The sequence below is a fragment of the Vespula pensylvanica genome, chromosome 13 (assembly GCF_014466175.1).
Source record: "Vespula pensylvanica isolate Volc-1 chromosome 13, ASM1446617v1, whole genome shotgun sequence".
NCBI lineage: Eukaryota > Metazoa > Arthropoda > Insecta > Hymenoptera > Vespidae > Vespula > Vespula pensylvanica.
The window spans coordinates 4,521,673-4,539,326 of record NC_057697.1 but is presented as its reverse complement, the minus strand read 5'-3'; the positions used below and the strand labels follow the sequence as shown (position 1 = coordinate 4,539,326).

At 28.0% G+C, this 17,654-nt stretch overlaps 1 protein-coding gene across 3 annotated transcripts in view; it reads right to left on the bottom strand.

Moving 5' to 3' along the window:
• LOC122633778 (LIM/homeobox protein Awh-like) overlaps positions 1-17,654 on the bottom strand; it is a 37,045-nt gene that overhangs the window by 4,738 nt on the left and 14,653 nt on the right. The window contains exons 2-6 of one of the 3 annotated variants that reach the window (XM_043822118.1): positions 16,604-16,887; positions 4,007-4,224; positions 2,903-3,151; positions 2,447-2,617; positions 1,915-2,010 (exon numbers count right to left, since the gene is read on the bottom strand). In XM_043822118.1, the coding sequence (XP_043678053.1) occupies positions 1,943-2,010; positions 2,447-2,617; positions 2,903-3,151; positions 4,007-4,224; positions 16,604-16,887 (990 nt within the window). In that variant the 3' untranslated portion in view covers positions 1,915-1,942. Of the gene's footprint in view, positions 1-1,698; positions 2,011-2,446; positions 2,618-2,902; positions 3,152-4,006; positions 4,225-16,603; positions 16,888-17,654 lie in introns of those variants that run through there. The other 2 variants (XM_043822119.1, XM_043822117.1) reach the window with 2 other exon arrangements.

The window sequence follows — 17,654 nt, the reverse complement described above, 5'->3', positions numbered from 1 at the left end:
AGGATTTCAGGATCAAAGGTATAAAAGTATTCATATACATACATATATATATATATGTGTGTGTGTATGCGTGTATACTCAATCGTATATTTTATAATAGAGCTTAGTTTACAATATTTACATCACAGTACATTCATATTAAATAAAATCGTTATACCACGTTATTTTTTCTTTTTTTCTTTGTCTTTTCTTTTTTCTCTAAGTACTGCAAAAGATAATTCCGTTCGGGAACATTGCTTCGTGACATCATTCGAAACGACGTCAAGGATACGTAAACCTTATTGAGGTTTGCTTTTTTTTTTAATCGATATATTTCTACATCTTTCGATCCTTTACGACTTTTAGAACGTTACCATCGATATTTCATATCGATAGGATTCAATATGGATCGATTGTTCGATAAGAAGAAGATTCGATTTTCTTGATGCTTTATAGATCTACATGATAGCGATCACGTGATGATCATCGATGATCTATATAATGAGAATCGATCAGAATAAATCAAGAAATGTATATATGTGTGTGTGTGTGTAGATCATCCGATCATCGAAATCGATCAGAAAAAATTCGATGAACTATAATCCAAACCTGATCATGAAAATCGATGAAAGAATATCCCGAGATCTATGGAAAATGAAAGATCTACAAATTTTAGGATTTTCTTTGCGCGATATTTATGATCAAATGATTGATATCAATAATCATATTGATATATAGACGATTCATAGATATCAAGATTTTTTTTCTGATTGATTTTAATCGTAATTTATTTATCTTTTAAACGAAGGATGATTCATAGATTATTATCGTACTGATTCATAAACGATCTGTCTGTTCACAGACCTTTGGATTTTCTTCGATTGATTTTGAGTAAATTTTTCTTTCCTTTTTTCTGTATTAATTTCTTTTTTTTTTCTAAAAAATCATTCGACGAGACGTTACGAGTTCTTTTTCGAGTTCGAAAGACCATGTTGCGCTAGTTATTATTATTATTTTTTCTTTTCTTGTTTATTTAATTCATGGTCTTCGAAATTGGCACGTTTTACATTGATTTTGGTCGGAATAGGATCATCGAATAGAATCGTGACGTTTCATCGATCCTTTCGAAACTTCTTGAGAAAGCTAGAAATTGACTGCACGGCAATAATAGCCTAATATCGTACGCAATTTAATAGCTGAATTAATGTTTTCCTTCAAATGCATTCCACTTATGCTAAAAACAAGTAGGTTTTTTTTTTTTCTAAATTATCTAAAGAGAGATAGATAGATGGATAGATAGATAGATAAATAGATAGATAAATACAGAAACAGAGAGAAAGGGATATAATAATAGAAAGAGAAAAAAGAGATAGAGAGAGGGAGGGAGAGAGAGAGAGATATATATATATATAATGACAGAAAAAGAAAGAGAGAGAGAGAGATAGAGACAGATATAATAATAGAAAGAGATGGAGATAGAGAGATAAAGAGAGATATAATGATAGAAAGAGACAGAGATAGAGAGAGAGAGAGAGTGAGATAGGAAGAGATATAAGGAGAGAAAGAGAAAAAGAGAAAGGGAGAGTTAGAGAAATATAATGGTAGAAAAAGAAAGGGAAAGAGAGAGGTAATGATAGAAAGAGAAAAAGATAGAGAGAGAGAGATAATAATAGAAAAAAGAAAAAGAGAGAGATAGAGAGATATAATGATAGAAAGAGAAAAAGAAAGACAGAAAGAGAGAGAGAGAGAGAGAGAGAGAGAGAGAGAGAGAGAGAGAATGGAAAGAGAGGATGGAAAGTGTACCTTAGATTCTTGCCGAGTTCTAAGATAAATTAAAATGCAACGCGCCGTTGGAAGGCCCATCCGGAAATAGCGCTAAAACTGAAGCTGACGTTTTTTTTCGGAAGATAAGAAGTAGATAAAAAGAGTATTTACAAATACGTAATCGATCCAACGGCGCTAATTATACTTCGTTCGGCATTGACAACATCATGGAGTCCTGCGAGAGTTCATCCATTGACTGTTCCGAACCTAAAGAATATGTAGAGAATTTAAAAGATTAGGTTATTTCAATCGTAAACACGGTACTTGAATATCGTTGTAAGAAAAAAAATCTCTTGAATAAATTTTCTATTGGCTTTCTATTCTTTTTTTCTTTTAATTTTTTTTTTTTTTTTTTTTAAGTAATTTGAATGGGATAGAGAAGAGAAATCTTATAAAATCTTGTAAATGTTAATGAATTTAGCAATAAATTGTGTCAGTTTGACAAAAGGAAAAGTTGTCGAGTTTTTGTATTACAACGACTTTTTCTTTTATTGTTTCTTTTCTATTTATTTGAAATTTGTATGTATTTTTCTTTTCTTTAACCTTTCTACCATTTATTTTGTACTTCGTCCGATTCGTATTTCCTTCTTTTCTGTTTTCTTTTTGGTACAAATGAAAATAATTTAAAAATTTGAACTCGTACCATGATTATGATAGATCGAAGGCGTGGGACTTTTACAGACGGCTGGACTGAGTTGCACCGGTTGCTGACTATGCTGATGTTGCTGATGTTGAAAGGAATAAGTCAGGTGTAAATTGATGTGTCGACCGAAATCGGCCGGTGATGTCGTTGAATTTGGCGGGGATTGGTGTACTGCAATCGTCAATGAGACGAATTAAATTTATTAAAAATATTTATTTGTATTAAATAATATTTATAAAAATATTAGATCTATTAAAAAACGACTAATAAAATTTATAAACATATATTGATTTATTTATTTATCAACGATGAACGGATTTAAAAATGTGATTAAGAACCCACTTTGGTCACATAGAAAAAGTAAAATTAAAAATAAGAAGAAAAAAGAAAAGAAAAGAACGAGAAAAATTGCAAAAAAATTTATAAGAGATAGAATAAAATGGCTGAACAGCATACCATGCTGGCCTTTCATTTTTCCCGTATGAAGATGCTTCTTTTGTCTCGCTCTGGAATTTTGAAACCATACTTGTGTCACCCTCTTGCTTAATCCAGTCACGTGTGCTATCCTTTCTAAGTCCTGACCGTCGGGATTGCTGTCCAATTGGAAATTAGCTTGGAGAACGGAAAGTTGTTCTTCGGTGAACGTTGTCCTTACCCTCTTTGCTTTGTTACCACCCTTGTGACCGCTCTCGGAGTCACCGCCTTCTGCGAAAGTACCAATTAGTTTTGCTCCCATGGTTTTATACTTATTCGTGATCATCGGGGTTTTACTGAAAAATTTTTATCTGTATAATTTTTGAATCTGTTTAATGTAATAATAATAAAATAGTAATTTGTAATAATTTTTATACGTTTGAAGAGTACACTAATAATGATATCCAAATAAACATCACTACTATTATTATACACACTTATATATGCGTGTGAGTGTGTGTGAACAGTATATACAGCTTTTATATATTGTACACACACCCACACACATATTAATAAATAATAGTACACTATTGGTTTGATTATTAATTAGGTAAGTTTTCCTTATATATTACTTTCATATATAAATTAATTTTAATATATATAATAATTATAATAAATATATTAATTTTATATATAAATTATTACTAGATCGTGTTTACTTTGATATTAAATATTGAAATAATCTATCAAATCAAATATTTTAACATCACAGTGCCAATTATCGTTTATCCCAGACAGAGTCCCATTATATATACCAATATATTTTATTGTATTATTAAATAAACATGTCAGTGATCATGAAAGTGACATAATTATAATTAAAAATCTATTTGAATTTATATATATATATATACCGACACACACACATATATTATTTATATTTTTTATTACATTGATCTGTATGTCTAATACGAGTTAGATAACTTTCATAATCACTGATTGAGATGAAAGATTTATCATCTTATTAATCATTTGATTTATCATCTGAATGACAACGTTTGATTAAAAGAAATCATTTTTGATCGAAGAACTTTTCTGCGTTCATATCGTAAAAATTGATTTACTATAATTTGTGGGTATCCTCACCATCGGATGAAGTGTTGTTGCCTTCGATGACATCTAAATAGTGAGCTTTGCAGAGTAATCGTGCATCTAAGAGAGCGAATTGCTCTCCAGTTGACAATTGACGTGAGCAGGCATCGCAGGCGAAACAGGCTAAATGATAAACCCGTTCTCGGGCTCTTCTAACCCAATCACCTGCGCCTACGCTTCGTCCGCATTTTGCACATTTAGCACCGAATGTTCTGAAAAATATATATTTTATTGACGCACAATCCGTTGAATTAATCGATTGAATTAATCAACATTTGTGTTTTTATTTTGTTTTATTTATTTACTTTTTTTTTCATTTTAGTATTTGATATAATTGTTTATTGAATTATTCGATTAACTCAATTTTCGTTTTTTTTTCCTTTTTCTTTTTTTTCTTCATTTAATATAATTTTTATTATCTTAAATCGTTCGATATACGCAAACAAATGTATAAAATAAATAAAAATTTCGATAACAATTGTTTATGTTTTTATTTGTTATATATTATTCAATATATGTATAGGATATCCTATATCTCTTATTATTGTATGTATATATGTATATATAGTAATAAAAAATTAAATTAATTTATTACATGAATAATGAAAATACGATATTAATTGTAATCTTTGATATATGAATATTGCAAAAATTATAAAAAATAGCAACAATTCAAATCTGAGTGCGTGTGTCTCATATATTATTATATTATTTACTTTTACTTTTATATATAATAACAATAACATTTTTAGTTATTCGTAAATTCGTATAATAGAAGAATATCCGGCATTGATAAATTACACGAACTTGCAGTTGCATAGAGGGATTAAAAGAAAAAAAAAATGTTTAGTAGAGTCGCGTGCTTAGTGGAATGCATCCATTGCAATTTATCAGGGATCGTCTCGTACGAATATCTTACATGCAAGACTATCTTTCCATGAACTTAACTCCATTATCGATGTACGTACGTTCTAATCAATTTAATGATTTACAATTTAAAACCACAGAGATGAAAAATATATATATCTATAATAATAAAAAAAAATATATATATATATAAAACCTTGAAAAGCATTTCTTCGAAAATTATTGGTTCAGATAAAAACAAAAATTAAATCATTATAAAGATAATTAAAAGACCTTTCAAATGATAATCTTTTGACTCTTATTATCATCTACGATTTTTAAGGAGGTGTTATCCCTTTTTGAGGGTTATCAAACTAGATGAATTTTTGATAAGAACCTGTTCCCTTTGGAAATAGAATTGATCTGCCTCCACGTTTTATGAAAACATTATTACATTTTATAATAATCCGGATGGACATTCGTTTTCGTTGGGACACTTTGCTTATATATATATAATTAAAATTTGGCAAATCGTCGAATTTTTAAAATATCTTCTTAATCGCAATTTTATTAATATATTAAATATATACAATTAATATATCAATGTATTAAATAAATAAATAATAAATATATTTATTTATTTAAATAACGCGCTTATTGAATTTATTTTTTATAAATATATATCGATATTTTTTTTTAAATATAATTTTCGTATTTACAAATTTAAATATATAAATTTAAACAAATTACTTTTATAATTTATTTTTATAAAAATATTTTTAAAATTCGTGATTGTAATTGTAACTATATATATTATATAAAATTGCATATATAGAAATTTGGAAATGATTTCACAAATAATAGACCTTAAATGACTCTTAAATTTAACGAATATGTTTTGTATCTTCTGAATAGTATATATAATATAATATAATAATAAAATAATAATATAATGATGCAATTTTAAATATTAATAATTTTCCCGTGTAATATATCCTTTTTGAACGTATAAAAGAAAATTAAAAAATAAAAAATTCTAATTAGGGAGTATATATTATTTTAAAACTATAAATATAAAAATGAGCGAATAAAATCATAAATAACAGTACCAATAACGGAACAGTTAGTCTTAACCAATCATAAATCTAACGTAATCGTTAAATTTGCCTAATAAATACAGACTTCAATTAACTTCGTAATAAAATATTCATTCGAAGTATATAAATATACTCGTTAATAATAATAGTAATAATAATAATAATAATAATAATAATAATAATAATAATAATAATAATAATAATAACAACAATAAAAATAATAATATTAATAAATATTAATTAAAAGAGGGCAAAAAAGAAAAAGAAGAGAAAGAAAAACAAATTAAATATTCAACGATTCTAAGAACGAGATATCATCGATCTTCGCAAATCTCAAAATTCAATAAAGAAGCAGAAAATGGTTGTAGTTAAATCACGAACTTTGAGCTCGGTTAATCCGCATACAATTAAGTTTGCCACGAACCATATCGAATCTTTTAATGAGTTTTTTCCATCCTCTTTTTTTTCCTTCTGTCTTTTCGTTTCTTTTTTCCGTTTCTTTTTCTACTTTTTATTCTTTTTAAATCTATACCCAATAATATCCTTGAGGCGTTAAATTTAATTTGGTACCTCTTGCGTTTGTTAGAAGGCATTTCTTATTAGTCTAGAGAAGAATAAAGAACCTGGAACATTGGAGAGAAAGGAATCGGCTGGTAAAAGAAAAGCCTTAGCGATGTCTCGCATTAATTACCGATATAATCGCGAAGTAGAAAGCGTAAGACATTGGGAAGAGTTGGTGAGAGGGTGGGTTGGTTGGGAGAATGAGGGGGAGGGGAACGGGAGGGATCGTAAGAGGGTGTAAATCGTAAGAGATTGTGAAATGAAAGCGGCTCGTAATCTCACACACATATATATACACATATGTATTAGTCATACACACATACCTGCGTTCACAAAGAAGGGGAAAAAAATCAAGAAAAAATTAAAAAACAAAAAAGACAAAATGTAAATAAAAAAATGGTTAAGGTTGAAACGATTTCGCGCGCAGGTTCCTTTTGGTTCTCCAAATTCCAGCTCTTGCGATTAGATAAGAGCTCCGTTTAGTTGGGTAGAAGGAATAGGCCAGAGATACGATTACTTCTTACGAGAAATAAAACAAAGTCTTATGGTGTTCGAGAGTGGAAGGGGAGAAGAGACAGAAAGAGGGGGATGGGAGACAGAAAGAGATAGATAGATAGAGAGAGAGAGTGAGAGAGAGAGAGAGAGAGAGAGAGAGAGAGAGAGAAAGAAATCTTTTTAAAAAGACCTGAACAGTCTTCTACTCGAAGTAAGTAGCCAACCAATGTGCCGCGTGTTTCACGGTCATTTATTATCTCCTTTAGGATGTGAAAAGCGAGCTAAGATCGTTCCTCTTTCGGTATGCTTCGTGTATGCAACATATTATTTCGAATATTCATATTCGCGATTTATTCGTTTATAGTAACACAATTTTATAAGTTGATGGAAGATCGGTAATAATTAATTCTAATTTTTAAGCTTCTGTTTTCTTTTTTTATATCTTTCTTTCGTTTCCTTCTTCCTGTTTTTTTTTCTTCTTTTCTTTCTTTTTTTTTCTCGAACGATCATTATTTATACTCGACGAGAATAAAAGTAATTAATTGATTAATTGTATATCGGGTTATGATGTTTGAAAGAGTTTGTATAATTTTATAATTTTTTGTTTATTATATATCATTCGATTTAGTAACCATTCATTTTTATAAATGTTTGAATTACGAATGAATGATTATGTGCGTATCGTAAGACTGATTTTTTTTTTGTTTAATTCTTTTTACAAGTTTTTGAAAATCAACAATATTAATTAATTGCGATTTTGATGGATGATTGATGTTCGTAAATGTCTAGAAAAAATTGAGATCACTCATTAACTAGGATCAACAAAGAATCTTACAATTATTTTCGCAAGTTTTTATAATTTTAATATTTTAATAAAATGATTCATTATTTAACAAATTTTAATTATTTAAGAATTATGTAATAAATAATTAATCATTTTATCATTGACTTAGAGAGACATAAAAAAAAATAAAATGATAAATACAAAATTTGAAAATGATAATTATAAAAATCCTCCAAACATTTTTCAAAATTTTCATATATATATATATATATATGTGTATGTATGTATGTATGTATGCATGTAACAACTTCAAATGAACTTAAATTCATTTAATATAGAGATATAATTAATGAAATAAATGTTTTCACATAAATATCCAAATTCACCGTTAATCGCAATTTTTATCAATACGAGAAAGTGCATACTAAAGTTCACAATTTATACTCGTATCGACGTGTACCAACTTTCGAAAAAAGAGAAAAGAGAAAAGCAAAGAAAAAAAAAAAAAGAAGAAGAAAAAAAATAATACACTTTACATCAATTTAAATATTGGCACTGAAGTTAAAGAAATTGAAGAAATAAATCGCTTCGTCGTAAATTCGGCACTTATTTTTTGGAAACAAAAAAAAGACATTAAAAAAAAAAAATAAGAAAAAGAAAAGGAAGATTAAACAAGTGAATAAGAAAACTGAATAGGAAGAGGAAAGGAGTGGGAAGAATAAAAAGGAAGAAAGAAAGAAAAAAGAAAAAAGGGAAAGAACAAAAAAAATAAATAAATAAAACAAAACAGGCGAACGAGAAGAAGGACAAAGAATAAAAATTCTATCGGAAGAACAGAGCGCGGGGAAAGAAAATAAATTGCAAAAAAAAAAAAAAATAAAAAGAAACGGAAAAAGAACAGGAAAAAACGGAAAAGAAAAAACGAGAAAAAAAAGGAGGAAAAAAAAATAAAATAAAGAAAAAGAGATACAGGTCCGAAGATGGTAGGTTAGTCCCGATGTAAACGGTAGCCATGTACCGGCAGCGACACGAGCATGCTACAAGACACACGCACGTATAGCTAGATGAATGGCACTGGAGAATCTTTCTTCTACTCTCTTTCTCTCTCCCTCTTACTCTTTCTCACTCTTTCTCACTCTGTCTTTCTCTCTGTATGTGTCTCTGTCTCTCTGTCTCCCCCCACTCCTCCTTTCTTAACTCGATGTGTGTGCTTCGAGCGGTAATTAAACAACGACTAGCCGGCCATTAGCCCATTATCATATTCATGAACACGGAAAGTGCATCCCGATTCCTCGTCCGGTTTTACTGGACTACTACCAACGTTCTAAGCACGAACAGACGCGAGTCAGACCTTTCCGCCCCCACGCTGAGATATCTTATGAGGCCACGCGACTACCCTGGTGGGCCCGACACCTCGAGGGTGGTAATTGGTCCCAAGGGAGTACTTGTCTGTTATTTGTCCGTTTGTCTATTTGCCTGTTTACCTATTACCTGATATAATGTGCTCTTATTTATTAGATTTTTTAGTTTTTATTATTTTTTTTAATTATAGTATACTTTTTATTACACTTGTTATTATACATTTTAATTATACTTTTCACTTTATATTTTATATTTTGTATTTTATATTTCATTTAATATATGTGTAATGTTTTACATTGAATAATTTAATGAATGATTTAAAATGTTCAAATAATTAATGATATTTTATTTTGCATGTATATTTTATATTACATATACATATATATATATAATATTTTATATTTAATAATTTTGTGATTAATGATATTTTATTTTATATCGTTAATTATGTTATATATTTAATTTAATTATACATGATTATATTATAATTGTATTATATTAATTATTTATATTGATAATTATATAATTTTTGTATATTTTATATTACATACATAATAGTTTATATTTAATAATTTCATAAAATAAAATATACAAAATATTTAATAATGTTTTATTATTTTGTATTTATATATTGAGATGTAAATAATGTCGACATGTAATAATTTTTATAATTTAATTTATATTATATCGAATTTATTATATTTATTTAATAGTTGCATATATATCAATTTATAAAGAATTTAATATTATAAAAGTGCTAGGTCTTAAGTAGAGGTTTCATTTGATTAGATTTGATCGAGCGTAGACGTAGTTCTAATCCTATTGTTTCTTGACGGTGGATATTCTAATTCGATGAGATATATAGTGTTGTGTATGTTCGTGTTAAAGAGAAACGTCACGCCCACGATAGTTAAATAGGGATCTGAATTTTACATTGACAGAAATGTGAGCGACGTTGTTTCTATATCTTGACACGGTTTAACGTCATTCTGTATATATTATCATTCGTATTGTATTATATTGTATATATAATAGTATAATATAAATTATTATTATTATTATAAAAATATAATTTGTCAAATTTCACAAGAATAATTGTAATAATTAATAACGAATCTAAGGTCTTTTTTTAATTATTTCTAAAAAAAATTTCGTATAATACTGACAAAAATGTATAGAATTTTTATTGCGATTAAAAATATATACAATTTTTAAATATGATCAAGATTTCTAGACAGAGATAAATAATAATAATTTATAATTATTTTAATTTTTTTTTTTTTTTTAATCATCTATAAAGAAAATTTCAGATAATACTGGCTAAACATAGATTTAATTTCTTTCCTGATCATTCCTAAAAAAAATATGGCTAATATCGATACAAACGTATGTATATCTAATTTCTTTTCAAATCATTCATAAAGAAGATACTTGAGGACAAACATAGTAACACTAATTTATAACCGATCTAATTCTTTTTATATAATCATCCATAAAAATAATTTTATATAATACTAACATTGACATAGATTTAATTTCTTTTCTAATCTTTCTTAAAGAAACTTTTCCATTATACTAACGTTAACATAATACAATTTTCAAACGTGACAAAGATTTCTAGAAAGAGATAATGCTAATAATAACAATAATAATTTATAATCAATCGAATTCATTCTCCAATCATTCATAAAGAATAATTTCGTATAACATTAAAATCCAATTTATAAAATTTATTTATTTTTTTTCTATAACAATTAATTTGATAGATACTAAAATGCGTTCGTTCATCCTACTCGTTCATCTTTTCAGATGATTTCGATCGTTAGGCAAAGAGTTTTAAAGTTAGAGTTAGTGTTAATGTCGCTTAGTGAATCACTCAGTATAGTTTTCGATCATTTATCACGGGAGAGCGAAGGAAGAGGTCGGATCTTTCGAAATCCCTTGTCGACGACTCTACGGGTCGTGGATCCTGTCGACCGGGTCATCGTAAGCCAGCATTACGAGGCGGAAAGCACCAGTCAAAAAATTACGCGGCAGATTCCTCAAGACCTCCCGCATCTTCGTGGTTCCTTTAAACCATACCCGTTTCTTATCCGCAAGACGCGTTAATTATTCTCGCGTCGTTCATCGATTATCGATCATCGATTATCAACATTTTTTTATTTTCCAATTTTCTATTCGTTCCTCTCTTCGTCGATTCTATCAATCCATTATTTATCCAAATATGAAATTTCGTCGACCAACAATTTTATTTTTATACGAATATATGGATGACATGGTGGATATCATTGATTCAACAAAATTTTTATTTCAAAAAAAAAACACTGAAATTCTATCAAACTCTATAGTCTCATTCCTACATTGAAAAATTGAAATTTATATAACGAACAATTTCGTTCGGTATTCAACGAATCCAATTGAAATCTTTATTATCGCACAGAATTGTGTTCGGTATCTGTTCAATGAACAAGCTCGAAACTTTTATTGTTTAAAAAATTTCAATTCTCAATTAGATTATCAATTTGATACTTTCGATCAGTTTACAATTTCGTTGAGTATTTAAGAATCGATATAAAAATGTTATCAGTCCAATTTTATTTTTCTGTACCCTATACTCTATTTCATATATATATCTATACTCTGTACTGTATTTTTATTCTCTATTCTCTATTTGAAATATAAATCCAATGCCTTCATCAATTTTCATAATTTCATTGAATATATACAAAATAATTTCATTGAATATTCCAGTAGTCATCAATTTGAATTATATTTCTTTTTAATTTTAAATTTGCTGTACCATAGTTTATATTTATATACTATATAAATATAATTATATTTATATATTATGTAAATATTTTATATTTATGTATTATATTTACTATACGTATAGTTATTCACTATAGTACAACATTATACGTAATTGTACAACTGAGTTAACATACTGTTTCATAATTTCGTTGAATATTTCAGTAATCACCAATGTGAAATGAACTATTTCTTATCTTTGAATTTATGTGCTATATCTACTATACCTATAGTTATATTTATAGTTGTATCTACTAGGTTGTATTTACTATTCATATAATACAACGTTATACGTTCTATGGAATTGTAGGCATCATATTTTCATTCAATATTCCATTAATCGCTATCTTGAAGTATAGTTTGAATTTGTTATAATATATGGGTTATATTTACTATACGTATAGTTATTTGCTGCAATATCACGTTCTATGAAACTGTACGACTCAGTTGACGTATCGTTTCACAGTTTCATTAAATATTTCACTAATTATCAATCTCAAATATACTTTTCTCTTATCTTTGAATTTATATAGATTACGTTTACTATACGTAAAGTTACTTACTGCAATACGATGTTTTAAGAAATTGTACAACTGAGTTGACGTATTGTTTCATAATTTCATTGAATATTCTAGTAATATTCCAGTAACCTGAAATATAGATTCTCTTATCTTTGAATTTGCTATACCATATAGATTACAATATATTTACGAAATTGTACAACTGAATTGACATTTCAAATTGACTGAATTGTACGACTGAAATTATCGTTTCATAATTTCATTAAATATTTCAGTAATATTCCAGTAACCTGAAATATACGTTTCTCTTATTTTTGAATTTATCATACCATATAAATTACAATATATCTATACCATATAACAGTATTTCTTTGAAATCGACATTTCGAATCGACTGAAATGTATGACTAAAATTATCGTTTCAAAATTTCATTAAATATTCTAGTAATATTCCAGTAACCTGAAATTTTATCTTTGAATTTGCTATAGTATATAGATTATATTTACTATACGTATAATTACAATATACTACAATATAACGTTCTACGGAATTGTATGATTGAGTTGACGTATCGGACTCGTAAATAACTTTGTCTTTTTTTTTTCACTCTGTTATTTCTTCTCTCCCTCTCGTCGATTTCCCTGTTTGATAATGCCGACAGCGATATCGAGCTTACGTCGCGATCGGATATCACGATACTTGACTTTGGTGGGCTGGTGAGCCAGGTGACTGTGCTAACTGATTGACAGTTGGATAAACACGTTCGGGAAGTCTTTGCTCGAGGATCGTCTATACAATCGATGAGTCATTTCGGGCTCTTCGAGGTCTTCTATGAGAGAAAGAGATAGAGAGAAAAAGAGAGAGAGAGAGAGAGAGAGAGAGAGAGAGAGAGAGAGAGAGAGAGAGAGAGAGAGAGATAAGGAATAAGAAAAAGAGATACGTCCATACACGAGGCTACTAGCGGACCACGCATGTTCCTTTTTCTCATCGCGTGTAACGAACATTTCTATGCCAAAGTTCATCGTTCCGTCGTCGAATCGAAAGTCAATCTTTTATATCCTTTTTTTTTTCTTTTTCCCATCTTTTTCTCTTTTTATTTCCTTTTTTTTTCTTCTCTTTTTTCTCTTTTCTCTCTCTCTCTCTCTCTCTCTCTCTCTCTCTCTCTCTCTCTCTCTCTCTCTCTCTCTCTCTCTCTCGGTTCAATTAAATCCTCAACGGCCGAACGCGTACGCCAGAAGAAATTTGCAAATTGTGAAACGATCAAAGACCCTGATTTATAGTTGAATACGGAATATGATTGTGAAGTGATAGATGATAGATGATTATTCGATAAAATTGTGGACTAGAATTGTGATAAAAGTTTAAGGATGATAGTTAAATACTCAATGAAATCGTGGACTAATGATAATTTCGGATCATTGAACAACGAATGAGATTATGAGATAATAAAAATTGTAGCATGTTCAATATAGAACGAAATTGCGACCTGATAAAAATTACAAATTGAAATTATAATACCGAATGAAATTGTCGATTAATTAATATTTCAGGTCAATTTTTGAACATAGAATAAAATTGTTGACTGATAAAAATTTCAGATTGATACTTAAAACATAATGAAATTGTAAATTATTGATAAATTCGGATCATTCAGAACAACGAATAAAATTATGAGATAATAAAAATTGTATCTTAATCATTGGATGCAGAACGAAATTGTAACTTGATTTTTGAAAATTTTATATTGACACTCTAATACCGAATGAAATCATTAGATCCAATTAAAATTTCAGATCAATTATTGAACACAGAATAAAATAGTGAATTAATAAAAGTTTCAGGTTGATAGTTAAATATTTAATGAATTTGTAAACTAATGAAAGTTTCAAATGAATCATTGTATAAATAATAATATTGTCAATTAATAAAAGTTTCGATTTGATTATTGGATAGCGAATAAAATTATGAGATAAGAATATCGGATTGATTCTTGAGTATCGAACGAAATTGACGAAAATATGAAGTTGATCATTTAGTATCTAATGAAATCGTGAATCAATTAAGATTTCAGGTCAATTGTTGAACACAGAATAAAGAAATACAGGATAATAGTAAACTGATCAATGATTCGAGCTAATAGAATTGCACAAAGTGAAACGATGGTATTGGAGAACGTTGTAATAACTTATATATAGTTATCAACCTACGTGTGATCTGTTAAATGATCCATTCTCAATCATTAACAGTACTAAAGTATAAAAATTCTAACGTATAAAAAAATAAATCAGATCTTAATCGATTAAATAAAATCAGTTTTATAGATCGACAAAATAATTCACGATAATAGGAATATTAGAAACAGGAGAGTAAGCCATTTCTACGTCCATTTCAGATGTCGTAATAAAATAAAACATTCGATAGTCATTCTCTTTCTTTCTCTCTCTCTCTCTCTCTCTCTCTCATAACTATAACCTAATCGAATTCATTTCGATTACGTTTCTGTCAGGTACGGCACTAAATTGAGAAAAGCCAGGAGATATCTCGTATATGAATCGAAACGCGGGTTCGATAACGGCGCCAATTACACGTTGTGTTCCCTTTCGATTTATGTCGTCCACAAAATACTCATTCTTATTGGTCAACGGAGATCAAGAGACTCAACTTAACTGCGTTTGCTTAATGAGTGTGCACATATTATACCAACGTACACACTTTCAAGTAATAGATGTATGGGTTAAATCGTGTATCTGTATCATCAGAAGAACAACGATACTCAATTCTGAAACGTTTCGTATTCTACAAGGCTGCCAAATTAACCAGTCGATCGTTTCTCCTTCTTGTTTAGATTAAAAGTAAGGAGCCCATTGGCACCCAATAATTTTCATCTCTCACTCGTTCGTCCCATGAAAAGTGTTCAAGTATGCGTATGACTCTTTTTATTTCTTTTTTATTACGAATTTTTCTTTCATTATCTTTTCTGTTTTTGCTTTTCGTTCATACTTTTTTCTTTATTTCAATTGGGACTAAATATGTAACACCTTATGTACGAAATGAATTTGATATCAAATTTAAATTCGAATCGGTGATTAATACAAAGATTACATAATAATGACACGCTTTTCACCCAATGTAACACTTGATATTCGACAAATAAACATTTTCATTATTACAGACATATTTATTAAATAATTTGTATTTAATTTATTCAAGACGAGAAGTAATAAACGAAAAATAATTAAATACTCAATGTTCTGTCTAGTCATTTAATAATAGCTAAGAAATCAATTATAATTTATTTCTATTGGACAAATATCTCATTCTTACTCAAGAAATTAAAAATATTGATTTAATTATATTGTAATTATAAACAATTCGTTACAACAAATTTCTATTTGACATCTTACTCTTTTCCAAAAAAATTCAGAAACATGATTCAATTATAAGTAAAAAATCTATTACAACATATATCTGTTTGATAAGTATCTTATCTTTTCTTAAAAGATTGAGAAACTTAATTATAAGGAATTTATTATAATACGTTGCTCTTTTCATAAGTGACTTATCTTCTCCCAAAAAATTGAGAATTTTAACTTAATTATAACTAAAAAACTTATTACAATATATCGCTATTTAATAACATATTTCTCTATTTGATAAGTGCCTTACCCTTTTCCGAAAAATTGAAAACTTTAACTTAATTATAATGAAGATATCTTAAACATGTCCCTGAACATGTCCCTATTGAATAAGTGTCTTTCTCAAAAAATTGTATAATTTAATTTAGACTTTCCAACCAAGAAATCTATTACACGTTTTCCCATTTGATAATCGACTTATTTTAGAAATGAAAAAATTTATCACAAAATATCTTCATTTAATATCCCCTAATCCAAAGAAATGACAAAAACTTATCACAAAATATTCCCCATTTTATAAACGTCCTAATACAATCCAAAGAAATGACAAAAAAAACTTATCACGATATATCCCCGTTTCATGAATGACCTAATCTAAACAAAAAATAAAAAATAAAAAAAAAAAAAAAAACAAGAAAACAACAAAAAATAGAAAGAGTAGTGAAAAAGAAGAAATAAATAGAAGAATAAAATGACTTACAGTGCATAGTCGTGCCTGCAGTAGAGTCGCATGCCCCTTAAGAAACAAGAGTGCTGATCGTGCAACGGTCTGGCACAAGCGCAACACCTAAGACACCTCGAGTGCCATGTACGCCCGCCAACGCACAAAATAGTTCGTTCTCGGACGCGTTCACCGCATCCACCGCACTCCATTACACCAGGAGACATGTCCGATCCGATGAGGCCACCAGTGCTTTCCGTCGGGCCCAGACTCGTACCAGTACCTTCGCAAACGCCATCACCGTTCATATCTTCAACCTCCGTCTATAAATAAACAAAATTTTTTTTTTATCTTTTGGTTTCTTTTTTTTTCTTTTTCTTTTTCTTTTTTTTTTTTTTTTTTTTTTTTTTAATAGTAAATACAGCCTACGAATAATGCAATAGGTAAAATTCTGGCAGAATGCGATATTCGATATTTTGAAATATTTTTAATTTTTATATATCTATTTTTAAAGACACATATTTTTAATAAATGAAATTTTAATAAATTACATTTTTCAAAAATTAAATTTCTTATTAGGCTTTATATATATTTTTTAAAAGATATATAATGTGCGTTCATTTTTAAATTTCTGTATGTTGTTATTATAATTTGTTCAATGGAAGAAATAAGAAAATTTGTAAATAAAAAACATTCATTATATGTTAACTTATTATATAAATTAGATAAGAATATATAGATATTCTTATTTGTCAATGTATATGTATATATACTTGCACACATACATATATTGTTCAATAATTAAATTAATACTCTTATATTATTTAATGCTGATAATGATAATATTAAAATAATAAATATTATTAAACAAAAACTATGTCACAAGTATGAAAAAAATTAATAATAATAATAATAATTATAATGACAAATAAAAATGCGGAAATTTTATTTAATTTCGTAGTTCTAATTATTTTAGTAAGCAATATAACTTATATTAACATTTATATAAAAAATTTATTCCCTACATTTTTTATTTTTCTTTAATTTCAGAATAATAAACTAATAATAATAATACTAATTTCAATATTTA